The sequence below is a fragment of the Echeneis naucrates genome, chromosome 3 (genome assembly GCF_900963305.1).
Source record: "Echeneis naucrates chromosome 3, fEcheNa1.1, whole genome shotgun sequence".
Taxonomy (NCBI): Eukaryota; Metazoa; Chordata; class Actinopteri; order Carangiformes; family Echeneidae; genus Echeneis; species Echeneis naucrates.
In genome coordinates this window covers 4,140,118-4,166,955 of record NC_042513.1, presented here as the reverse complement: position 1 = coordinate 4,166,955, position 26,838 = coordinate 4,140,118, and the positions used below count along the sequence as shown (strand labels likewise).

General features: G+C 40.6%; 1 protein-coding gene across 5 annotated transcripts; it reads left to right on the top strand.

Moving 5' to 3' along the window:
• Positions 1 to 864: 864 nt before the first annotated feature.
• On the top strand, positions 865 to 25,601 carry mrvi1 (murine retrovirus integration site 1 homolog). Of its 5 annotated transcripts, XM_029498063.1 has the most exons (37): positions 865 to 918; positions 1,027 to 1,146; positions 1,228 to 1,408; positions 1,874 to 2,323; positions 3,231 to 3,348; positions 3,476 to 3,526; positions 3,617 to 3,694; positions 3,766 to 3,822; positions 3,906 to 3,965; positions 4,125 to 4,180; positions 4,279 to 4,372; positions 4,465 to 4,596; positions 4,698 to 4,783; positions 5,055 to 5,766; positions 6,115 to 6,271; positions 8,674 to 8,705; positions 13,500 to 13,718; positions 15,999 to 16,025; positions 16,163 to 16,269; positions 16,363 to 16,424; positions 17,039 to 17,212; positions 17,353 to 17,430; positions 17,529 to 17,578; positions 17,800 to 17,856; positions 18,239 to 18,691; positions 18,819 to 18,897; positions 19,401 to 19,521; positions 19,633 to 19,663; positions 20,476 to 20,616; positions 20,842 to 20,973; positions 22,267 to 22,420; positions 22,532 to 22,581; positions 22,727 to 22,879; positions 23,094 to 23,155; positions 23,782 to 23,904; positions 24,096 to 24,224; positions 24,611 to 25,601. In XM_029498063.1, the coding sequence occupies exons 7-37, from the start codon at positions 3,641 to 3,643 to the stop codon at positions 24,771 to 24,773; spliced, it is 4,005 nt and encodes a 1,334-aa protein (XP_029353923.1). In that variant the 5' UTR covers positions 865 to 918; positions 1,027 to 1,146; positions 1,228 to 1,408; positions 1,874 to 2,323; positions 3,231 to 3,348; positions 3,476 to 3,526; positions 3,617 to 3,640; the 3' UTR covers positions 24,774 to 25,601. The 5 variants fall into 5 exon arrangements, with proteins under 5 accessions (XP_029353923.1, XP_029353921.1, XP_029353920.1 ...); XM_029498061.1 differs by lacking the exons at positions 865 to 918; positions 1,027 to 1,146; positions 1,228 to 1,408; positions 1,874 to 2,323 and having other exon boundaries at positions 3,168 to 3,348; positions 4,468 to 4,596; XM_029498060.1 differs by lacking the exons at positions 865 to 918; positions 1,027 to 1,146; positions 1,228 to 1,408; positions 1,874 to 2,323 and having other exon boundaries at positions 3,168 to 3,348; positions 8,677 to 8,705.
• Positions 25,602 to 26,838: the final 1,237 nt, after the last annotated feature.

The following is a 26,838-nucleotide window of genomic DNA, read 5'->3' as shown; positions in this document are numbered from 1 at the left end:
CCTAAAATGTGTGATAAAGTGCAGGCCTCGGGTAAATGTACGTTGTTGATTCAATAACAAACTTTACAAAATTTACATGAAAATGTTATTTTTTTCCACTACATCAGTGTAGTGAGGTTTCAGTCGTGAAACCCAGAGGTATTTACTATAAATACTCAGATATGAAACTAAACATGTAAACTAAATGTAGACAGTGAAAGGAGCATCAGTTTCATCAGCAGCAATAGATCTTACTGCACAATGCCTGACAAAGATTTCACAGTTCAACGTGTGGAGGAAATGTTTTGCAGACTGGGCATTTGATATGTTAAACCAGTGAATTTAAATTGAAATCCATGAAGTGCATTATTGTCACGGACCTTTGCAGGGCGGCATTTTGGCAGAAGTGGATGGAGGTAAAGGGGGATGGGGGAGGAGGGCTGGGAGGTGGGTGTCAGCTGGTTTTGATGTGAAGCAGAGGAAAACAAACATAAGAGCATCTTGGAGATGTGCGCTAACACCAGAGCAAATCAGGATAACAAGAAACAGGAAATTGATATTGAAAATGAAGCTCCACAATTAAAACTAAACGGTATTGTTTTTCTTTTCGGAAGGACTGCTGGGGACTGAGAAGTAAGAATTTATTTTCATGACTTGTTTCCCTTTTAAAAATATCTGATGGACAAGTAACTTTAGGAAGATAAACTATTTGATATTTTTGTTGTTGTTTTGTTGCATTACAAATAGTAAAATCCATTTTATTTAAATCACGCATATTCTTAAATATTCGGTTTTTAAGTGTGGCTCCCTTTCTATCTGTACTCTAATTGTGGAGACTGGGGTAAAGATCTGTTTGATGATTGTTGAAATACCAGGTCATGTAGGAATGTGACTCTGGGGACTTGGGGGAAACAAGCACAATGTCGGACAGCGACGATGGTTCGTGTTGGTGTTACTTCACTCTTTTATCAAAGCAAAAACCAAATCATATTCTGCAAATATTCTTCTTGTTTGTAAATTAACTTCTGTTCATCTCCTAATGATAAGTGTGGGAGTCACTCGGTTCTGGGACAAGAGATGTGCCTGAGGACAAAAAAGACACAAGTGGATTCTCTGAATATGACCTCCTTGACTTCATGTATAATGCATGCAACGCCACTAACTCAGGTAAACACTTTTAAATTCTGCCCAGCAAAATAGATCACACAAAAGCTTGATTAATTATTCTTGCTTCTCTGTCATTTTCAGGAGAGGTGCTGGCCTCCACCATTGTGCAGTACCTACAGACCATGACAGCTCAGAGTCTGGAGCAGGACAAACTGGCAGGCCTGCTACAGCTGCTTGATCCGGACTGTCTGGATCCCCATGTGAGCAGAGAGACTTTCCACACCACCATGAGAGAGTGGATCGCCGAGTGCAGCCATGACAGGTGAGCTTAAACTCAAGATCATCATTTTTCTTGATTTCTTGATTTGCTGTGTTTTTATTTGCCTCATTATAAGTATGGCATTTATAACAAACAATAAGGAAAACAAAACAAATAGATCATAAATGCAATAAGAAGAACTATGTAAAGATTAAAAAGGTTTCTGCTGCACAATGTACAAATAAGATTAATTTTAACCTTACTGTAAACTAATTTCTTGATAAAATAAAGATGTCAAAATTCGCCATACTGCTATTCACTTCATATGTATCCCTTATTATTAGTTTTCAATAGTTCTTATTAGTTTGTTTGTTTGTTAGTTTTATTGATGCATTTGTATCCCTCTTGAGGTGAACATCATGCCGACTCAATCATGGAAGTTTTTTTCATTTAATTCTTTATTTTGTTAGTTTCCCCAGAATCGGAAAAAAAAAAAAAAAAAAACTCAATTCATGTCTTGTGTTTCAGCACTGATGTGGATGACGGTCATGAATCTTGGTCCGACTCTCCTAAAGTGCCCGTAAATGGTTGGTTGTCAGTATTTTGTTCAGAATTCTCAGTAATGTCTAAAACAGATTAAAAGCAGCTGACTAAAGGTGATTTCTTCTCAGGGCTGGATTTCTCGTGCTCTCAAAGCAAAGCAGCCCCTTCAGAAAGCCACCAATGTTCCTGGTTTATGTCACTCCTTTAATCACATCATTTGTTTACCTCCCACAATCAGTGTATCATTGTACTTAACCGCTGTTTGTTTGGCTTCAGTGATGGAAAAGACCTGTTAGGCACCGTGGCTGAACTGAAGCATGCACACTGTAAGCTGAGTGATCAGAACAGCAGCCTGCTGAGGACAGTGGCTCAGTGTGAAGACGTTAACCTACAGCTCACTCTGGAGATCACAGAGCTGCGAGCTAAGCTGGCCAGGTTTTCCTTCCATACAGAGTTTATATGTTCTCCCTGTTTTTGTGTGGGTTTCCTCCATGTACTCCAGTTTCCTCCCACCATGTTTGGATTAATTGGTGACCCTAAATGATCTGTAGGTCTGAGTGTGAATGTGAGTGGTTGTTGGTCTCTGTCAGTCTTTGTGTGTTGGTCCTGTGATGGATTTGTGACCTGGATAAGCTGCACCCCGCCCTCCCCCAATGTAAGCTGGGATTGGCTCCAGCACCCCCACAACCCAGAAATTGATAAGTGGTAGAAGATGAATGGATGATGGAGAAGGAGCTGGAAAAACAAAAATCATGGATCCCATAGGATATACATTTAATAACATATAAGTTAGATTTATCAGGAAATGTTAACAAATTAACTTGCTGCAAAGGATTTGCAGTCATAAGCCGTTTTCAACAACTCTGTCTCTAAAGTTTGGAGGTAGAAAACCTAAATCTTGCTATTGACCCATCCTGTATTGGAGCTCCTGACTGAAAGTGTTTGTTTGTGTCTCTTGGTGGTCAAGTCTTTGGAGTCAACTTGAGTCACTTTGTTTTCATGTCTTTGTAGACATTTTGTGTCTGTCACATCTTCTCTGTGACTGTTACGCAATATTTAAAAGACATTCATAAAAATGAATGTCAATAATAAAAGTCAATACGGTCATAGTAAGGCTCCCAGCCTTGTGCTACCTGATCCATCAGATCCATCTATTTCTCAATTTATTGCAAAAATTGGTTCTCTGTACACAGTCGGGACTTAAATATCATTCACTTAAATTTCACTTTAGATCCTTTCACTTTCACGCTAGATCCATAAGGCAAAATATCTGCAGAGTAATCAGAGCGAAATACAATGAGAACAATATAGAACAATGTTGATGTTTTTGTGGTATGTCCAGTGCTCAGCGGTCAGCAGTAAGAGTGAGGACCTTGACAGAGGAACTGGAGGAGACGCGTCAGGCATTTAAAGAGGCCCAGGACAGAGCCAGTCGCTACCAGACAAGCTGCACCAAACTGGTACATTACACACTAAATCATCTCAATCATCTTAAGTTATACCTTCTAAGTTGAACTTTTTTTTATGGTGACTGTTTTCAAGTAAATATTATTGTTCAGAACTTCATTTCATTTCATTGCATTTCAGATCAATGAGGTTGAATGCCTGAAGCTTCACATCAAGAGGCTTGAAGACAAGGTAGCTAAAGTGTAAAGTTTTCTACTTTCCTTTAGAAAAGCCAAGTTGATGTTCCTTTCACATCTCTAAATTTTCCTTTTGTCCGTGAAGAGTGAAAAGCTTACTTCTGAAAGGATGTGTTCTGAAGAAAATGTCAGCAAACTGAGGAAGGTCAACACTGAGTTGAGGGTAAGGACCGATCAGTAAAACTCCTGGGTCTGTTTGTTGAACTGAACATTACATATCAAAAATGTTCACAGGCTGAACTTGAAGAAACTCTGGTTATGCTGACACTGAGAGACAGAGAAATCATGAAGGTTAGTCTGTTACAGTCATGAAGAAAATCTAGTAACTGTTTACTTTTTGTCTTTCAATCTGACTTTGAGATGTTCCTCTGTAGAAAGACATTCTCATGGATAAAATGAAGAACTCTCAAGTGGAGAATCACAACATGATTGAGGTTGGTGACACAAACCAAAGGAAATAATATGACAACACAAATTAAAACATTACAAAATTTTATCATTTCCGGATATTTATCATAAATCAAAGCATTTTATATAAATATGTTTTTTATTACATGCGTTTACATTTTGTTCACTGTTTTGTGGCATTTCAGGGTCTGCACACAGAGCTGATGAGGTTACAGGAACATTCACACCTAGTTCTTCAGAGGTAATTTTAATAAACAGCACTTGTCAAGAAGTTGACATATATGCCATTTTCAGATGGCAATGGCTTTTTCATAATGTCCCATTGAATTTATTCCACAGGTTTGACCGACACTTCATCGGTCCTCAGAGTCTTTACAGTCGAAATCCTCCAAACCACCGCTCTCTGCAGAGTGAGATTCAGGACATGCAGCAAGTGGGAAATGTTTGCTGTTTACAAGGTGTTGTCTCATTTATCCAATTTTTTTTACGTTTACTAAGCCACAGTTCTTCCATTTTTATCCGCAGCAGCATCACAGAGCCCTGGATGACATCAGCCTCCCGTCCATCCACACACATTGTGATGATATTCAGAGTATCATTCACAGGATCAAGAGTGCTGAAATAGCTAATCTTCTGCACAATAAGTACCCAGAGAGGGTGAGGAGAGCAGACACTCTAAAAATAATGATCATTTTTACATTCAGTGAGAGTGTATGTGCAAGTCTGTCTTTTATTTTTGTGTAATCCCTCACACACAGGACTCTGCTCCTGTAGAAACACGAGAAAGACCTTTTCCTCACCACCAGCGACAACAGGCAAGCATCAAGCAGCAGCTTGTCAATGTGTATGTCAGTTTTTTTTACCTCTCTTTCTCCTGTTATGGTAACAGACTGAACTTGGTTGATGTTACTCTCTGTGCTCAGAGGCTTCCTTCAAGTCATAAAATGGGTGTCTGGTTTTGACAGTGTTTTTATGGACATCTCTATTTCGCAACCCATAGGAGTTACTATCTTCTGTGTGTGAGACTATTAGGCATAAGTGCAGTTTTAGTACCCCTTGGTAACAACAGACATAACAGTGTGCAAAGGAGATGTTTATAAAGCTGGTGGTTTCAGACTGCAGGAACTGGAGCTGCACAAGTGTATGTGGGAGGAGAAAGGGGAGAAGGTGGAGGAGCGGTGGAGAGCAAAGGAGCAGAAGCTAAGCCAGGCTGGGAGCCAGATTCAGACACAGGAGGGCAACAAGGTGGCTGTGGTCAACTCTGGGAAAGCCCTCAATGTAGAGGGGGCTAAGGCCCACACAAAAGACAGCCAGTTGAAGGAGATCCACTCTGAGACACAAGCAAAGCTCCAGCAAGCAGAGCAGACGATCACTGATATGAGGGAGCAAGTCCGCCACCTGCAAGCCTCACTAACATCTGCACAGCAGAGTTTCACTGAGCAAAAAAACAGCAGCACAGCTCTTCATGTAGACCAAGGAACCAACACTGAAGGAGAAAAAACAGACAGAACTTTGCAGCAGCTGGTGAAGGATCAGAGGGATGCAGCAGTTCTCACAGAGATTACAAGTGGAACAGAGCCGGAGCAAACCCAGCTTCAGGTTACCACAGACGGACTAATGGCGGCCCTCAGAAGAATGGAGACAATGGTCAATACTGCCCTGGAAACCGCAGAGCTGGTGAGAGAAAGCGAACAGAGGGTGAGCCAGGTGAGAATGAGGATGGAGAGCATCACTCAGAGGGTGGAGAAGGCTCTGGGCCGAGCAACTGAAACTGACAAGCAGCTGAATGCCCTGGAGGTCAGGATCACAGAAAAATCTCCACATCAGGTTTGTTACAGACCTGTCTTTTCTTCACATCAGGACGACAAAAACGTAATTTAATTCATGCTTGATGACCTTGATTACAACAGTTAAAGCATTCCCTGTAGGTTCTCCAGATCTGAATTAAATACAGTAACAGTACAGCTCCAGGTTTATAATACCACTGATAATACCTCTTGTTTTTTGTGCCTTGTTGTTGTTGTTGCCCTGTGCTCTAGATTAAATACCACTGTTTGTTTCACTGACAATACTGAAGAGAAGTACGTGTTTGTATTTTCTCCTGAGATATAACTTGTAAGTTGAATATTTTTTGTGATTAGAAATCACAAAAAATCTGTCTGTACTTTTCCAAAGTCTCCAGGTTCCAGTGTGCAGGTTGATCCAGAACCAGTTGCTGCATGCTTTACAGCTGAGTCCAACATGGAGCCTGAAAATGGAGACAGACTGGAGAATCCCTCTCCATCTCCTGGAATCCCAGAAGTCAGTGAGCCTCTGCTGCCGACCATGAATGGTATGATGATGGCTACATTACACAACAAGAGCCACAGTGCTTTCCTTTTCAAATGTGATCTCTGAGCATGTCTGAAAATAGACTACAAAAATTTATGTTGTACACAACAGCTGGTACAGTACGGAGGAAGAGAGAATAAGCTCCTTTGGAGTGTATGCTATCTATCAAAGGGCAGCATGAGGGGAAACAAGGGGCAGTCGGGAGGGGAGTTCAATATTTTTTTTTTTTTTTTTTATGTAAACACAGGGAGGGTCCAACTGCTTTTTATAGTATGAGTTTTTTCCCCCTGCTGTAGTTCTCCATTTCTTTTACTTCCATTACAGCACTTAACAAAAGACCAGCGATTGAAAGAGCAAACTTTCTTCAACAGAATTAGAAAAGGTTGATTTATTATTTTCAATTTATTATCAGTGTTTACAGAAAGTTTAGTCTATAAGAATACCATTGTCATAAATGGCCAATAAATATAAAACTGATTAAGACTGTGTGTTTATTCCGTATATTCCAGTCAAAAATCACACAAATGTCTGAACAATGCTGTCCGGTTGTTGGATTTTGGATTTTTCCAACCATTTCACCTGTATGCTGAGTTCAGCTAAGATAATTAGCCTCTGGCTGTAGTTTCATATGTACACTATAAATTAGAATAAGAAAGCGATGAATTTAATTTTTTTTTTTTTTTTTTTTACCTTCAGCTACAAAAAAGAAAGACATCTTAAACTATTTATGCCCCTGCAAAGTTGCTGTTTGTGCAACAATAAAATTGACATTTCTTCACATATTTTCCAATGCTAATCATGTTGCAATAAAATTTTCCAACCCTGAAAGGTCATGGCAAATATTTCCACATTCCCCTTCCCCAAGGAAGAGTCTTTTGATGGCTTAGAGGACCACGTTTTTATATTTAATTGTTTATTTTTGATGAGGAGATGCGACTTAAGAACATGTTGAGTTTGCTGAGAAGTAGTGGGTGGCCTCAGAGGGAGAAATTATACTTTCATTAAACAAATAGTTGGCATCTTCATGTTTGCTTGTTTAGATTATATCGTGCCATGTTGACGTGGGCTAGTTTTTGCTTACCAAATGAAGTTACATCTGCAACACAAAAAGCTGCAGTGAGATCATCATTAAAACTTTTATCCCAGTCATCCAGGTCATATAAGTTGGTATGTGCACCGCCATTTTGTGCCTGCATGTGATAACTTGTCACTCAAAACAAAAAAAATTATCCAGGAAGCAATTGGCTTTTGTAACAATATTAAGTATTGAACTTTTAAAATACTGTGTACAGTAAAGCACTCTGAATCCATTAAGGGTTTCAAAGTACTGTCAAATCCCTCTTTATCAAGCACATACAAATAAAACATGAATGTTTATTAAGTCAGCTGTAGGCATAGCACTGTGGCATTACACAGTGGTTGAATCACTGCTGCCAGACACATTCAGCTTGTGATGAATAAAGCCGGTGGAGAGTGAATGTAAATAATTTAGAGAAGCAGAGAGTCTCTAATTCTTTGTTTCTGGTGGCTTAAAATGGTGTGCTCTTCAATGTACAATCTATAAATTTAAAAACATACCAAAATCTCTGGCTTGATAACGCCAATTAATGTGCGGTGAGGTTCCAACAAAAAGAAGAAAAAAAGCTTCTGATGGTATTTGAGGTGAATATAGAGATGAATGTGTGGAAGTTGATGAAACATCTATGGTAGGTCTTCACAGCCTTCATCTCATAGACTGTCTGCTTTAAGTAATTTTATTACAGTTTCCCTCAAAGATTTGTTCCTTCCTATGTTTTTCTAAAAGTCTAATTTATTCCTTCAAGAGTCCAAAATGAGCATGCGTGTTTTGTTTAATCTGTATTTTATTATACACAACAAGCAGGTATTGTTAGTTTATTTGTGTGATTTGTTTAATGTTGCTGTCTTGCTTTTATGGTGCTCAACATAAATGGCTACAAGTTGGTGGTGGCATAATCTTGACAAACCTTTCCCAGAGGGTACCCAAAGCAGATGGCACAATAGCCTTTATGCAGGATGAGTACCTTTTAACCAGCAGATTAAGCACCTCATGTGCTCAAAATGGTTGCCAGGTTATTGTTGCCCCTAGTTAAGGAGGGGGGTGGAAGGGTGGGGGAATGACGGATCACTTCCTGAAACAATAGTTACAGTAGTTCCACCAATCAACTGAATATCACCGTGTCAGTGTGAGCTTCACAGGACAGAAAACCCACCTCCTCAGTGTGTCCCTCTCTAGTTTTCTTTCTCTCTCTCTCTCTCTCTCCCTCCCTTCCTCCCTCACTTAAGCTTTTCTTTTTTTATCTGTCTCTTGAGATTTGCATTGCACATGGTTCCTGTTAAATGCAAATCAACCATTTTCACCGTCTGTCTGTGCTCTGGTCCCAGCAGTTGGCCCAGGACCAGGCAGCTGCAGCAAGGTAAGACTTTCTCCTGCTTTTTTACTGTAAAATCAGACTTTGTTCATGTCAGTAGAAGGTAAGCTACCTGTTCAGTGTGTCGCGAGTGCATCACTTTTTAACTGCCTTGGTGGAAATGTTGTTATAGCATAGGGCAGAGTATTGATCTTTCTTTCAAGATTGCATCATAAAGTCCAATCCAACAGATTATTATTATTAATTGCACTTGTTGAAAATAACTTAATATTGTACTTAACTATCCTTGTTAATAACTTCCCTTGTACTTCACTTGTCCTTGTACCATTTTCATTTTTTCTTATAATGACACTTACATCACAGCTATATCGTAATTAACCCTGTGGTTCCCAACCTAATTAGGTAATTCCTTTCAATTAACCTTTGATTATGCCTCACTTTTTAGATAAATAAAATATCAATACATCTCAGTAAAAAGGAATCCCTTTTTAATCCTTTCAGTATCATTGGCACTTCAGGTCAATTATTTTAAAATGAGGGAAAAATGTGACAAATATAAAATAAAACGGATTTCTAAAATAGCTCATTAAGTAGTCCTCCCAGGACCGCTCATATTTACCTTGTGACCTCCTGGGGGTCCTGACCCCAAATCTGAGTTTTCATTCATTCAGTCATTCATCTCCTACCTCTTCTGGGTCACAGGGGGTGCTGGAGCCAATCCCAGCTCACTCTGGGTGAGGGCAGTGTACACCCCGGACAGGTCAGCAGTCCATCACAGGGCCAACACACAGAGACAGACAGAGACCAACAAACACTCACACTCACACTCAGACCTACAGACAGTTTATAGTCACCAGTTAACCCAAACATGATGTCTTTGGACGGTGGAGAAGAATCTTAATGCCTGAATACTTCCTCCTCCACTGGCACAACAAAATCTCATTGCCCCACTTGGTTACAAGAAGATTTTCACTCCAATCAAATTCGATAACAAGAGGATCTGATTTTTGATCATCTCATTTTAATTCAATGCAAAGTGTGGTCGTCCAATCAATGTGACTGCTGTGTTCCTTTTTTCCCCCACAACATTCAGGATGATTGCAACATTTAAAGCCCAACTCGATGAACCCTCTGAAAAGCAGCCCCAGTGGTGCATTGTTTGACAGTGCAGCTCACCAAACAATAATGATCTCCAAGAGCACAGAAGTGGATGTGTGGATTCCTCTTAAGCTGCAGAGTAATCACACATCGGACAAATGCAATCCATCTATCAATCTCCCACACAAACATATCCTCACATACAACAAAACAAAATAGTCCCCTAATGTTCCCACACTATGATTACAGGAATCAAAACAAGCCCTGCAGAAAAGAACAACATACTTTTCTTCCTTTATTCAGGTTTTGGTTGAGGGATGATCAGTGGGGAACGCACACACACACACACTCCACAGCAGCCCAAAGAGGCGTACAGAACCCTTCTCCTTAAATGGTCAAAGCTCCCAGGAGTGAAAGAGAGGCTGCTGCTGAAAAAAACAGGGAAGAGAGGGGACGTGAGAAGGAAGGAGAAGCCCCGAGGATAGAGGAGTTTTCTGAGGAAAAGGTTGAGAGTGACAGCTTGTGGGAAGTCAGTTTTAGTTGGAGGGATCATCGAGAGTGTGTGTTTCTCTGCAGCACTGGAGCGGTGAACTCAGGTAATGTGCATGCTTTGTATGGACAGGTTGAGATTGTGGGCTACTTAAAGCGCTGAGCGTCTTTTATGGCTTTAGGTGGACACAAGCAGCTCCAGGAGATGCACTTTCAGCTTTATCAGCAATCTGTGCAGGAGGTTGTGCGTGTGGACTTCTTTTTTTTTTTTTTTTTTAATACTGTTGTCGGTCTAACTTGTAGCTGTTTGTATATTCTAGTGTTAGTCTGGAGGTGAACTCTACTATGTTGACCTCTTCTTAATGAGGGATTAGAGATTTTGTAAAGTCTGTGGAATTAAATTTTCCCTCACCTGCCTCCACATCCACTTCTTTCTCTATATCGCTTTCTCTGCCATGTTATCACAACTGCAGCTCTGTGGCAACCACTTCCTCTCCTGGTCTTCTTACTCAACGCTTCACACAACCAAATTTTAAACAAATCTGGCAAGAGGGAACAGGCTTATGTAACAGAGGAGGGGAGGAGGGTGCTAGTCCCTCTGCCTCCCCCTGAGGGAAGAGGCTGCAATGAGTAGTATAAGTGACTGATGACTGATGGTTCTGATGGACAAAGGTTTGCATGTCCTAGTGGAGTTGTGATGCACAGACTTTCTGTGTTGTGTTCAGGCTTGTATTTTCTGTCCTGATTACCCCCACAGGAAACGATCCAAGTGATTCAATTACTCTCCAATATTTATCTCAGTCTCATGGTCTGCTGGGGAAACACTCTGCACGGTCGAGCCTCACACAGTGCAGGTTCGCATCTTTGTTCAGGCGGAGATGTTTTCAGGATGTGACAGTATTCAGTATTCCTCACTTGAAGCGCAAATCTGTCAACAAAAGACTTTAAAATGGCTGAACTGAAGGTGAGCCTTATACGGGACATTTTTATGAAATAAAACAACAGTTCCAGTTGTGGAAAGAAGTAGAATATTGATGGAGGAAAGAATAGAACAAGTGCTTAGACACATGCATTTGGACCCATGATGGAAAATGTGCTTGTTACCAAAACTGTCCTGGACTTCAGGGGCAATTAGGTAATCATTACAAATATTAAGGGCGAGTCATTCTCATATTCATATATGGAGGAGAATCTCAATGCTGTTCTCTTACATTACCACTGATAAATGCAGACTGAAGACATAGACTGCAATAATCAGATGAAATGAGTAGATGTCAGCAGAACATGTGTGCATACCGTCCTTAACAGCAAGGTTAACTTTTAAAACTCAACAGCTCTGTATTAAACTGCTGTTGAAAGGACTACAGCTACAGAAGGTACTGCTGCTGCAAGCTAAGAAAAAGAAGTGAATGTACTCCTGCATGACAGTAGTCAGGAAATATCCTCGCAGCCCCCCTAAGACAGTTAAACAAGCTATTTCCTCCCCAGTGACTCACTGTCTTTCTGTCCCTATATGTTCCCAAGATCTTGTCATCTTTGTGATGACACTGAGCAGCGCTGCAGCATTGCATATTCTGGCCCTGAATTCAAGCATCTGTGCACAGTGCATGCCACACCGCTGAAACCACCAGTAATTTATTACACCTTCCTCTGGCCTTATTCAGCCTGTTGGATGTGATGACGAGCAGTGGCGATGCAGGCACAGACCACACCTGTGTATGTAAATCTGTCTATTTTTAGTGAGAGCAAACAAATGAGGAGAGCGGGTTGCTGATGGGTGGTGTGAGGCGGGGGTTACATTAGCATCTAATGTATTAGCCACAGGTTGAGAGACTGAGTGCACTGTGCTGCTACAAACAGCTAAAGCTGCTCCACATTTAGAGTTGCAGTGCAGTCCAAGAATGTTTCAGCTGCATACGTGCTACAGTTTAGAAGATTAGCTGTTTGTTGATGGAAAACATCTAATTGAAATGATTGTGAGCTGAAACAAACGTTTCTAATTTGTTTGTCTTTTGACAAAAAAGTAAAACTCAAATTTATCGAACAGTCTGTGAATTATTTTGTCGTAATTTTTAAGCAAAAACTTATTTTAACGAAACAAAAAGTCGTCAATTAGATAATCTGCAATTAAGAAAACAGTAGTTCATAATAACTGAGTAATAGTAAAAATATACAATATTAGCTGCACATCAGTTGTACATGCAGCAAATTGAAGATTGAAATTATGTGAAATTAAGATGTAAAATTCATGCCCTGGATTAGCTTTGAGAGGAAAACATTTTTTGTCTGGAGCGAAAATATCTCCTCACTACTACTCACAATGGACTCACAGGACTGTGTGTTTTACTTTGTCACTCAGGCACTCATTGCCTCAGCTAGCCTGAAAGTAGCAGTTTGTCTACATCACAGTCACTTTGATCAGTTTGGACAGAAGAGCAGTGTGTAGAGAAATAACATGCAACTCAAGTTTTAAAGCCTCATCCTGAGTGGTATTTATTTGCATTTGCACAAGTGAGTTTGTGTATTGCTGCACTTAGGTAGACAGAATCTAATAAATACTTAATTCAAATCTTGCAACAAGATTATGTGTCTCGGTGTGGATTGGTGGAATGGTGTGAAACCAGCCAGGAGATTTTCCAGGAATAACTTCTGTGGACCTCAGTTGTCACAAATGCGACCTTTGCCACAACACAGCTGTCACTAATCAGATCTTATTGATAGCATCATTGATTAAATGGGCCATGATGTTTTTTGTCTTTAGTATTGCACTTTTTGCTCCTACTGCAAATTTTGGGGAGATGTGTTAGGCTTGATGCAAATTATAGCAACTTCTGTTCATGGCTGTGCCACTTTTCTTGTGAAACTTGGGAAGTTTTTCTAAATGTGAATATTAAAAAGCTAAAGACTTGACTGATACAAATTCAGCAACAGTTTGAAGACAGAAGTTAGGTTTCTATTTAATTACAAGCAGCCCGGTGGCAAAATTTGCAAATTGTAAGGAAGCAGAGAATGAAGATTTTTGTTATTGTGGGATTCTTTTGTTCAGTTGCTTCCTTTTTTAGCTGTCCCTAGCCAAAAGAGGTTTTCATCTGAATACTACCAATCATGTGGTAGGCCTTAATTTTCAAAAGCAGATTTTTTGTTTTTCCAATATTTGCTCATCTTTTGCATATTTCTCTACTGTGCACAACATACACAACAACAACATTCTCTACTGTGTGTATTTTGCTTCATGTGCATGTTTTCCTGCAGCTCTGGGAAGAAGAGAAACATTTACTGCAGGCATCTCCTTCCAAACAAAGTGACCCTCACTCCCAAGAGCCGTGTGACGACACCTGTGCTGCTGAGAGACCTTTTATTTTCCCCCACACCCGCTCTCGTCCTTCACTTCCCCCCGCCATGCCCACACTGCCTGAGGAAGAGGAGGACTCCCCCGAGGAGCTGGAGAGCTCCTCCAGTTCTCCAAGTACAGTAAGTACATAAAAAAGTATAAAGTATAGTGACAGATGGAATTTATGCACAAACAGGAAGTTTAACAGGCAGCACGGAGGCATAGTGGTTCGCGCTGTTGCCCCACAAAAAGAATGTCACAGGTTCAGTTCCCGGGCCTGGGGCCTTTCTGTGTGGGTTTCCTCCCACTGTCCAAAGACATCATGCTTTGGTTATTTGGTGACTCTAAATTGTCTGAATGTGAGTGGTGGTTTGTCTCTGTGTGTTGGCGACCTGTCCAGTGTGTACCCCACCCCAACACTGACTCTGACTTTCTCTCACTTTATCAGAAAAACCTACGACTGTACATAAAACATTAGATTCATAAATGACACATGACACATTTGTTTTCACTCAGTTATATACACTCCTTGTGTTACTCATGCTACGAATTCCAAATATTTTGACTTGGGTTTTAATTTCTTAGCTTTTTAATATTTTAGTGTTTTTTCCACATAAAGTTGACAAATTCATCTCAATGCTGTTAATTCATTGGGACTTGGAGTCCCTTTATTTTGTTTTTGTTGTAAATTAGCCGTAGTTGAGCTGAATTCACTATCCAAAAAGAAGCGTGTGTTCATAGTCACACTCGCTGCACTTGTTGGAGTTCATTAGGCAGACAAGTCCTTAATTTAGTCTGCTGAATACATTTTCTCTTTAAAATCTATTTAAAACAAATATGCGGTTTGTGTTTTGCAAGTGAAATTGCGATCTTTCTGTATAAATAAGACAATCAGTAAATGAGGTCAAATGTAAAGTTTAAGGTAACTGAATTGTACTCAAAGTTTTCCCCCGTTGTATTTACTCCTTTACTTGCTAGGCAGAAGTTTAAATAAAGTTTAAAATTAAACTACCTGAAAGACAATAACATATGCAAGCCTTCACATCGGCAAAATGTAATTTTGCATATGTTCCTCCGAGCACTAAAAACCCTTCATCTTACAATAGATGTAAAAGTTACATTTCCTTTAGTTCCCTTGAATGGATTAAATACAGTATCTTATTTTCTAAACATTCTGCAGACAACAAAGTGCTAAACAGTCGGAGAACACTGGACTCCCTCATAAATACGCGGACTAGATAGGACTTCTTTGTGGCGTGTAATGGAACTGTAAAATCTAATCTCTGGAGCATATGCTAACACTTGAAAAACATCTACCTTTATTGCAGCTCAATCGCTGCGTCTCAACAGCTGGTCTGCACTGTCACATCTGGATGATCTCTTACTATTAGGATTCTAGTGCAAACAGCCCTGAGAGGAATTAGTGCGTTATCTTGGTCTCTGTTTACTTGCGTACTTACCTTTTAATAGCTAATAATAGAACTGTATGCTGGACAATTTGATTTGTCATTCCACAAGTTCCTGACTTTAATAATTTGTTCTTTTCTGCTTTATATTTGAGTATTTCAGACTGATCCTACAAGGTATCTAGTTTTGTTTTGTTAGCTTTTTTTTTTTGCTTCTTTGTTTTGGGTTTTTTTATTTTAGTATTTGTGAATATCGTTCTGGACTATACTATACCATACATGGAGAGACAGAGACTGGGAGCAACAAAGGTCCCGAGCTGGAGTCAAGCGAGGGACATTTTCCTTTATAACTGCATTCACTTGGCCACTGAAGGGATCCAGATCAAAAATTTAAGGAATATCTGATCCTCAGAACTTGATACTAAAAAAAACCTCTGTAGATTTTTGTCTGAACAAACCACAAGCCCGCTTTCTTCATTAGAAGGCATTAAAAAATATTTCTTCACCCATCTACCATAGTAACAGTAACCCATGTCTCAGTACTGTAATGTCTGTTGAACAATTATTAAAGGACAACTGTTATCCCACGCATGGATACAAATGTTTCGTGTGTGCACAATTGTGGTGAGAGCGCCTCTAGTTGTGCCTGGATTACCAACAGGGCAAAGAGCAAACTTTTACATTATCCAAGACTCTGAAGGGCAAATTTATATGACACAGCAATACAATCTGCTCAAATTTTTTCCTAAAAATATTCATGTGAAAAATCATTCAATTTCATTCCTGCATTGTGAAATTGATGAAGTCAAATAGCGTATTTTAAAGAATCAGACTTGTCAACTAAGCAATAGTTTTAATATCTGGATTTTTTTTTTTTATTTCCCTCTGTTATGTAATATACTTTATACTGTCGTGTGTGTGATGTGTTGGTGGGTGTGTATATGCACGTGTATATGTGATTGTTTTGTATTTTGACACTTCTTACCTTTTTATTGTCTTTATGTACCTTCCCAGGGACTATGGATGAAAAGTGGAAATCCGGTATAAAGCATCTTTTCTCATCTTGAGACTAATGCTATTATGCACATTGTCTCTGATACAAATAAACTTAATAATGATAATACCCAGACCTGTTATGAAAGCTGAAGGTTTGTGTTGAAATCCCTGTTTTTGCACAGTCCACACCAGGTGAGACCCAAGCTGCCGTCATGACTGCCCCGACCATCATCTATCCACAGCAGGCCACTATCATCCAACACGATGGACGCCCTCTGGAACAAGCCAGGCAATCATCCACCATCTCAAACACTGAAACTTTCTTGTGCTTTAGCTATAAACAGGGACAATGAGATGGAGTCATTACGGTTTCCTTTCTCAGGCCACACAGTCCCAGAGCTCGGCTGCTCAGAAACTCCTCAGGAGGACCCATCACCACAGTCGGTGGGTAAATGGCCTAAAGATAAACACAATACTATGAGAACTATCTTGATGATATCATCAGCAACATTCATTTAGGTCAAGTGCCAAACCGAAGTCACCAAGAGTTTCTTCCTGAAGTGGGCTGATTTGTTTTGTTTTGTTTTTATCGCTATCAACACAAATGAAGAATGCTTATTTCAAAACTGCTTTGACTTAATTAAAAACACAAGTATACTCTCGTAGTCTGTACAATACTTTAACAAAAAGCTTAACAGCATTTAGACGAAGAGTAGACAATGTGCTGAGGTATTAATATGTTGCTGTGTCACATGCCTCAGATGCTTTGACTTCTCTTGATATTTCATTAGATGCATCCACTTCCTGAAGAGAGGAGATAAAAACATTCTTGCCTTGGTCAGCCCTCATCACCATATCTATTGGCTCATATCCATCTGCAAATTGTTCCTTTAAACTGAGCAATCCCAATCAAATTACTTAAAATATTTCCTCTTTAACATTAATGTTTTCAAAAACCAGATTCTGACGTGAAAAAAAAAAGGAGAATCAAAACAAGTATGTTTGTGTCGTGGGTTTGTGGGGACCAACCATGTGTATTTGTCTGTTGTCTTTCTCAGACAGCACAGGTAACGTGATCGACCTGGTGAAAGATCAGCTGCCAGAGCTGCAGCTCTCCGAGGAGGATCGACAGAAAAACCTGGAGCTCCTCGATCAGGCCAAGAAGGTCAGTGACCGCTTCCTGATGCGCCGTGGCCGCCGCTCCACCAGCAGCCTCGCTGACTCTCCCACAGGTACTGCATGCAGTACAAACACACACATTCACTCACTGCTGACCCTGAAATTTGACGCAATCTAGTTTGTTAGTTTACTGAACGTTTCACTGAACTAAATGAAGGATGCGTTTAATTTATGAATCAGTTTTTTTCCACAGGTCCATCTCCAACTCCAACACCATCATCTTCACCATGTTCCTCTAGAAGCAGCTCACTCACTGTGGCCCCGCAAACAGGTGTGATGCTAATTCTCATGTACTTCTCATTCATAAATTTGGTGCCTCATAATTTTTCACAATTTGCCAACTGGACTTTTTTTTTTGTCCTCTTTAAGCTTCAGGACCTGCAGACTTGACTCATGACAGCTCACAGTCCATTGGTCAGGTGAAGAAATAACTAATAATCAGCATCATGAGATTCTGTGTGGTGTAATACAGATGTTCATTTATCCCATTGAAAACTGAGCTCCATTTATTTTCCTTTTGATTCTGTTTTTAAACCATTGATTTTAATCTAATGTATCAACCAGGATTGCTGGTTATGCTGATTGCTGAAGTTATATGTATTAATACAAAAAAAACCCTGTTCTTTTTGTTTTTTTGTAGCATCTGGAGGTACCCTCAGTGCGAGAACACCCTGAAATAAAGACCCAGGACCACGAGGTGAGATTAACATACACACGCACTGACCTTCACTTCTTGACTAAAACATATGAATTGTTTTATGCACACCTATAAAAAAGTTGTGCATGTAGAAGAGTTGAGTTTAACGTAAAACAAAAATCTCATCTGCTTGCTGTGAACACTATATTTACTTTGGAAAGCCCATGCTACTCATAGATGTTTGCCAGGTATTAAAATCACAGATTCTTTCCTGGTAAAAAAAAAAAAAACAATCTTTTAGACTGTCTGTTCAAGTGTGTTTTCACAATACCCAGGGTTACTTTAGGTGACGTCTAACAGTTGGAAATGTAATTATAATATCCCGGGTTCCCACATATGGAGCGTTACCTATTAATAATTGTCATCATGTTGCTGACCTCAGGGAAGACTGGTGGCGGACTGGAAGCCCACTGAGAGAAGGAAAGTGTCCTCTGGAACTCTCACACCCCGTTTTGCTCTTCAGAAGGACAACTGTGATCCTGCTGTGCCTAAGAGTCTTCCAGCGGTCAATAAAGCAGAGGGGGGAGATGGTTCAGGCCAAAATCCCAACCAGGCCCCAGCCACAGGAGTTGCTAAGCCTGTCCCCCGACCCCCAACTCAGCAGGCCCCCTGTACAGCAGAGATCAAGACAATTGGGGCCTTTCCTCCACTAATGAGAGCTGTTTCCTGGGATGCTGTAGGCAGCCTTAATTCTAGAAATGGAGCTCCAAGTTTCCCCCCTGCAGTGGAGGACACCTTCTCAGATAAGCCCAGAGATACAGTCTTGAAGTCCTCAGGGTACAAAGACTTTCCCAGTCACCCAGGGTGTGTACAGAAACTGTCTAAACTCAGAGAGGTAAAGCATCGGTTCAGCAGATGACATGTTAACGTCATCTTTTACTGTTTATAGCCTCACGTCACTTTGGTATAATATTTAAAACATAAAATATAAAAGCCTTGTTCTTGTGTGTTTGTGTGTACAGGAAAACAAGCTGATCCGTAACCAAAGCATAGTGGGATTCAAGTTACCAGACTTGAGTGAAGCTGCTGAACAGGAAAAAGGTAACACTCCTTGTTTGCCCTCTTGTTCATGTAAGACAGAATGTACTCTCAACAGTACATTTTGCAAAGAAGCTGAGGGTGTGTACTTCCTGAATCTCAGGAAAAATATTTGCTGCAGTCAGAAAATGATGATTGTCAGTTCTTGTGTGTTGTTGTTTTTTTCCCTCTGTACCACCCATTGACCATGGCTACAGGAAGAGAGAAAGAAATGCTGTTTTCAGTTTTCATCAGTAGATGGCATGGTTGTTAAAACATTCGGACCAAACCCTTTGTTGAAATGAGAAAACTTGTATTTGCATGTTTTCAGAGACAAAGCTGTAGACTTTAGACTGGGACTTTTCTAAGACTTGATCCTAGTTGTGGCTTGACAAAAGATACAAAACCAACGAATGCATCTCATGTTTGAAAAATGACGGTGTGAAAATTACGAATAACAAACTAAAATAATTAATTACAGAGATTTGACTCAACAACTTATTTACTCTTTTGTCGCATGTCTGCAGGTTCACACTCCTCTCCAAACTCAGCCAGCAGTGTTGAGACAAAGGACAAGTCTGACGCAATGCCAAACATTTCAGATGTAATGCTGAGAAAGCTGAAACTTCATCGGGGTCTGCCAGGCTGGTGTGTAACAAGCCAACAAATACCCTTTGTTGTATGCCAGTTGCAATGTGCTTAAATGTATGCATGTATGGAAATGACCTCACGAAGAGTTGATCGCTGATGTCATTCCAGTGCGCCCCCGCTGACTGAGAAGGAGGTTGAGGTGAGTATCTGACCTGATTTGTAGGTTTTTGAGTGATTTCCATGAAATAAATACAAATAAATGATATGAAATATTTTAATTTTCTCATCCCTGCCCTCAATGTGTATATGAGTCATAAAATATTACATAAATTGTCTGCCAACAATACTCCATTCACTTTAAGCAGAAAACTCTGTTCAAACATTTGCACGTACAGTGGAGGCGGATTTATTATTCCAGTCTTTGTTGAACACAGGCCACGTGCAGCCCTCTGTTTATAATAAAGTGTTTTGTTACCAAAGCAATTCCTTTTACTGTTATAAAAAAGTGGCTGGCTGGAGTCTGTGGTACTCTGTCAACAGGAAAGTGTTTTTCTGTTCCTGATCAGACCAAAGAGATTTAGGAGTGATTTCCTGTGGAGAAAATACAAACATTAGTGACGCTGTCAGGCTCTCTCTGCTCCCTCTGGGATCCGTTTGGATCAGGACAGTCAGGGGTCATATATTTCCTCTCAGCTGCAGCACATATATGTTGGAAAACTCTGTAAACTGGCTTTGATCAATCCAGCAAAGCACCAGGAGGTCAAATGTCAGAATTCCCCAGGCTCATCGCAGGGCGGCTCAATTCTCCGACTCACATTGATGAATAAAAATACATTATAGCCTCACAATGAACAGCCACACTTACCTTCATTTAGCGTGTTAATGAGCTGTGCTGTCCCTCTGATTGACTCCACTGTGTTGGCGCGTTGTGGCCACTTGCAGCTCATCAGTTTATTGTGTTGTTTGCTACACCATCCTGAGAGTATTATTGCAGCAACTTCCCTCTCGCAGAACGCATTTGTCCAGCTGTCACTGGCATTTCGGAATGACAATTACACACTGGAGACTCGGCTCAAACAGGCGGAGAGGGAGAGGAACCTGACTGAGGAAGACACAGAGAAAGAACTAGAAGAGTTCAAAGGAGCACTAAAGGTTAGTCCATTAACAGCTGATGTTACATTAACACATTTGAAAAGATGAGTCCCTCCTGGGACTTTAATGTTTTTTCAACTATTCAATGTTTCCTGCAAGTGTCCCACTGTAAACATTTATTCAGCCTGAGAAAGTGTCCAAACCTTGAGTACAAAACAGCCATTAATGTACACAAAGTTTTCCTGGAGGACCTATAACATGATGTTGTTTTTATGTTTCTTGCAGATGGTGGCACCACAGTGGCAGAACCTGGAGCAGCGTGAGGCCTACCAGTGCCTCATTGAGACGGTAGCAGTGCTGCACCGCCTGGCCACACGGCTCTCCAGCCGAGCGGAGATAGTTGGTGCCGTTCGACAGGTGCAGTTATAAGAACGTGGAGATGACAATGTAAACGGAGACAATATAGGAAAGTATAGTGGTAGATGGATTTTGCCCATGAACGTGAAGTTTAACAGGCAGCATGGTTCGCTGTGTTGCCCCACAATAAGAAGGTCTTGGGTTCAGTTCCTGGCCTGGGGCATCTTCTCCCCGTGCCTGTGTGGGTTTCCTCCGAGTGCTCCGGCTGGTGGAGGAAGTGGAGGAAGTATTCAGGCATTAAGATTCTTCTCCAAAGTAAAAGTATAAATACAACAATTAACTATTTGATTAAAATATAATTGAAACACCAGTTTTCGGGGGCAGTAGGGTGGCAAAGTGGTTAGTGCTGTTGCCCGGCAACAAGAAGGCGTTGAGGTTCTGTTCCTGGCCCTGGTGCCTTTCTGTGTGGAGTCTCCATGTTCTGCCTGCGTGGGTTTCCTCCCACCGTCCAAAGACATCATGTTTGGGTTAACTGGTGACTATAAACTGTCTGTAGGTCTGAGTGTGAATGTGAGTGGTTGTTGGTCTCTGTCTGTCTCTGTGTGTTGGCCCTGTGATGGACTGGTGACCTGTCCAGGGTGACCCCATCTTCACTCAATGTGAGCTGGGTTGGCTCCAGCACCTCCCATAACCTGGAAACAGATAAGTGGTAGAAGATGAATGAATGATCATGAAGTTTACTTTTTGAATGAAACTGCGTTCTTCCAAATGTCTTGGGAACACTGGAGCACCTTCTTGGCTGCACTTTAAAAGTGATTTTTATCTGATAGGTAGCCTAACCTTAAACTGACCAAAGCACCAAAAGAGCAGTTTGGTGTTGTTTGCTAACTATTTTTGTAGTACAGAGGTCTTTAGCTATTTATAAACCGCAGTCATTTCTTTATACATCTGCCCAACCAAACTAGTAGCTGGAGCCTTTTTCAGGTTGCCTTTTACTCTGTCTCTACGTCCATATCTCAGTATCACTTCAGTGGAACTTTTTCAGATTTGGAGGAAATTGTAACTTGGACTCAAGGACCATCTGATTAGACTTTGATGGCAAAAAGTCAAATGTAAAGGCCGAGATCACAAAAAGTTCAGACAGCAACCGTGATAGAATTTTACACCGTGTCAATATTTTATGTGACTTCCGATAAACAGAGGCATCATCTGAAAATTGTTTGAGTTGTGGAGGCATCCAACTGAGTGCTGAGTGCTATTTCTTTATAAACACTGCTCTGTATGGTTTACCTGAACTTGGATGTTTGCTTAGATACAGGTATGTATTTTCTCACTTTGTGCTTTATGCAACAGGAGAAACGTATGAACAAGGCTACTGAGGTCATGATGCAATATGTAGAGAATCTAAAGAGAACGTATGAGAAAGACCATGCTGAACTGATGGAGTTCAAGAAGCTAGCAAACCAGAACTCAAATCGCTGTTATGGAGGGTCCGTAGACACTGGAGGTAAGACTTGGCTATGAAAACCTAATATTACATTTTCCCTCTGCTGGTGAGCAGAAAGTAGCTTGAGGATAATGCTGTACTCATATTGTTTCTTTGTTTGCCTTTATAAAGATGATGGCGTTCCTCGGCCCTCAAGATCAATGTCTCTCACCCTCGGAAAGGTGAACGCAGAGGTTTTCCTATGTAATGTGTAAAAGCACAAATGGTCCCTTCAGAACTGTAAATTCATCCCCAGTATTTTCATCCTGTGTTCTTACCACTAATGCTGCTGCCTGTTCTGCGTCCGTTTACATGGCCCTCCTTTAGGCTCTGCCCAGACGCAGGGTGAGTGTAGCAGTGGTGCCTAAGTTTAACCTCCTGAACATACCAGGTCAAGCGCCCAGCACAGCCAGCCCGGTCGCCACCACGACCTCAAGCCCCACCATGGGACCCACATCTGGCACTGCTCTTCCTGTCCTGGTAGGTTTCCTGTCCTGTCAGGAAATTATGGGAAATGACATATCAAGAACTTACGGAAATGACGCCCTCGCTCACACCCACGCACTCTCACTGCATGATAGGTGTGAGAATACCTGAGGTTTAAAATGCAGGGCGTTCATTTGCAATATAGAATTTCTGGTATTAGTCCTTTCACTTTCACTTAATATGTGTTATTTTTATATTCTCATTTTAGTGTGAAGCAAATGATGTGAAAGTTGGCTCCTCCACAGACACAGCACAACCAGCCGCAGAATGGTACGTTCTGTTCATGCGGTGCCTTGCAAACACACACACACACACACACACACACACACACACATACATACTGCATGCATTATATGTACACATACCATGGGTTGTTTTCCAGGGTCACTCCACAGTCCTTGAAACAATAGACCAAGAAAAGCAGAATTTCTATTCGTTCTTATCAAAAGTATTTTTAACTTCAGTGGGACCTTTAGCTTGTTTGTGTGACCTTCAGGATGTGTTTTGCAGTGCAGAGAAAATCCCAGAGAGGTGAAAATAACCCTGAAAGCATAAAAAATAATCAAACCCAGCTGCGGTTGATGGATACTTTATCCTGGGCTGTAATCTAAACATTAGTGCAACAGTTTGACAAATTCCAGGCACTAGGCTGCAATCATATCCTGGTTATAAAGTGAGGCTAAGGAAAAGCTCTCAAGTGTCTGAGTTCAGTGGTCTTTGAGGAGACGAGAATAGCAATAACAAATATGCGAAGTAAAAGCTTCATTTTTTACTCTTTTTTACTCATCATGCTCGCAATAGCGTCTGTAACGTACATTACAGAACAAGAGCACAGTGTTGTGATGTGCCTGCTGTGATGCTGTCCTGACTGTTCTTTCCTATCTGAAACAATGCAGTGGAAAGACTGTGTTGGAGCAGGAAAGTGTGCCAGCCAAGCCGACAGTAAACTTAGAGGCGATCAGGGCTGAGATCAGAGCCGAACTCAAGGCAAAGATCGAAAATGAGGCATACGATAAAGGGTGAGGCCTTCTCTCCAGCTTGGTGACGACACACAAACACATGCTGCTTCCACACAGGCAGATCTTATTCAATACCTTTTATATCGATCTTCAGACATTTACAGTAAAGAAATAATACAACAGCAGTGGTACAGTAGATTGCAAAACATCATTTCAGTTCAATGCAGTAAATGTGAGCATCTGAATTGCAGCTACCAAGAGGGACTGAGGCAAAGCAAAACACTCGAGGAGGAGAAGAATGACGAGGAAAGCGCTGCTGAGAAATTGCTGGAATTAAGAAATAAGGATGAGGAGAGTGGAAGGAACATGAAGACAAGCAGGTAAAATGAACATGTTTTAATTAGCAACACTTCAATGCTGATTTCACATCTTGTCTTTCTTTGTCCAAAGTTAATAAAGGTGATTTGCCTCGCAGTACCTCTGGAGCTCTCCAAGGGCGCATCTCATTGGTTAAAGCCAGACAAAAACTGTGTGAACAACACACTGTGGTTTTATAGGCAATATGTGCACATATTACTCAAGCTTCAGGAAATGACTGCACCCAGCCAGGAGACCATCTGATACATAGCCTCTAATATGAAGCTGCAAAAATGTGTCTGCTTGGCTCAGCTAACTGAGAACACACAAATATCAATCAATACAGTGAAAAGCAAGCACAGCAATTTAAACTTCTGATGGATATTGTCTGGGGTCTTTGTCTTCACAGGAGGTTGGAGGAGGTCCTGGCTCTGTTTGGGCGATTTTGTCCCAGGATTTCATTCACTAGACAGCTTCTCTGGGTCGCCCTAACACTGTTTGTGATCATGTGTCTGGGTATCAGTGTTTTCACATTCTTCAGTGACTACTACAACAGAAGAGATGACACGTAAGGAGAGAAGGACTTTTCACCAGGCGGATGAAGATCTTTGGATTGACTGTAACAGCACAACCAAAGAACCCCACTAAAGATTAACACAGACTACAGTCGTTCTTTGCCTCTGATGATTCATCATATCATCGCACTTGCACTCACTTGAATCCATGACCCTGACTCTGGAGGGTCAGAGATGTTCTGGGAGGATTTATGGATAATGTGGCCTTTGTCATGGTTAACAGCATTAACGTATGATCATGTTTGAATTAAAAAGTCAGCACATTGTTGCAGTAAGAAAAAAACAATAATTTCTGTTAGGGACCAATTATGTAATGTTATAGGATATATGTATTTAAATTAGATGCTTTAAATCATGATACACTCTGGTTCTGGTACTTTGGATGATGAATATGGCACTTTTCATTTAATGCCATAGTAGAAAAAGTGTGTATTTATCTACACTGTAATGTTGAACTATAATCTCTCAGGTCCAATAGATAATGTAGACTGAGAAATTCTGAATTTTGTATTCAAAGCACTAGAAATTTTAGGACTGTTGTTATTTATTCTTAAAGTTCTGTCATTTATATTAAGAAAGGTAAAAAATATGAGCACATTCCAATGTAGTTCCTAAAGTGCAATATTTTGCAGTTGATGGCTTTTGTTTGTGCCATTTTGGATCGTGTCTCCAGAGAACTGAGAGACTCTGGTCTTGTATGGGAGTACTGTTTAGATGGCACCAGACTTATGGATCTTCTTTGCAAATGTGCCTGCCAGTGTTGTTTGATCTTTTGTGGATTTTATGACCTGCCACTTCACCTTTAAATAAAAGTGCATGAAAATATTCAGCTTTCATTTTTAAAGTGGCAAATAGCTGGTCCTGCCAAAGCAGATTAATGTTGTAATCCCTCTTCTATCATGCAATGCAAAGCATGTAAGATATTTTTCATCTTCAGAATTTAGGTGAAAAAAGTTCAACAATCTGTTACCTTCATCAAGTAGTTAGCCAGTTGGCTTATCTTAGTATTAAAACAGGAAATAGGGGTAAAGATCTGGCCAAACAGCTGTAAAGGTAATATAATTTATTTTACAGTGTATTTGTCCTTTGGCTATTGCGGACTATCAATCTTTAACCAGTATAATAAGTTGAAAAATTACCTGTATAAATAAGAACAATGGCAAAAGCACGGCCATGGTTAATGTTTTAATACTTGTATTTTTCCAGCTACAATATATCAAAATGTCTGCTCTTAAAAGAGCCAGTTCAGTTAACAAGGAAAACAATTCAGTATAATTTCATATAACCCAATAATGTCTTCATATAAAACAACAACAAAACTCAGAACGGAAACTCAATATTGGACTTTTCCACGGGTTGATATCATCATTTGTCGTGCCCTCACACCTCATTGACACCTCACATCTGACAAAAACACGGTTGCATTTTCGTCAGCACACTCAGCACTCAGTGTTCGTCAGCACACTGCCATTTCCTGCCATCAGGGCTTGTGAGATGTTTTTGTGGAAGTGGGATGTCGTCGTGTGCCAAAGGCTCATCGGAGGATACCACAGATCAGTGTGAGTGTGAGTAATGCCTCAGGGGAGGAACACGTTTGGACAGAACGCCCCAGCCCCACAGTCAGGTGTCAGTAACAGTGCAGATCTATTACATTAGGACAGTCTTTAGCACACACTGAACCCTGCTACGTTATTTTCGATCACACTTGAAGCTGCTTTTTATTGGCTCTTATTTGCAGTTACATCCAATAAATGTACCAAAATGAAAGTATTTGTTGAAGAACACGCCCCTGAATTTGGAATCCTTTCTCATGAATTGGCTATTCATTGTTTGTTTTGCTGAAATTGTATGTTTTTAACTTCATTAATGTTACCAATTTTCTACACCTTTGCCTCCTGTTTTCACCATATTATATTTAAGTGTATTTTTCTCCTGGGTCCTGTTCTTGGGACATATGATGGCTCTTGATCTGACCCGTGTACAGAACTCCCTCTTCCTTTTCCTTTACTTACTGGCAGAGTCCACAGCCCCTAGTGAACCGAATTACCTCTATTTAACCCTG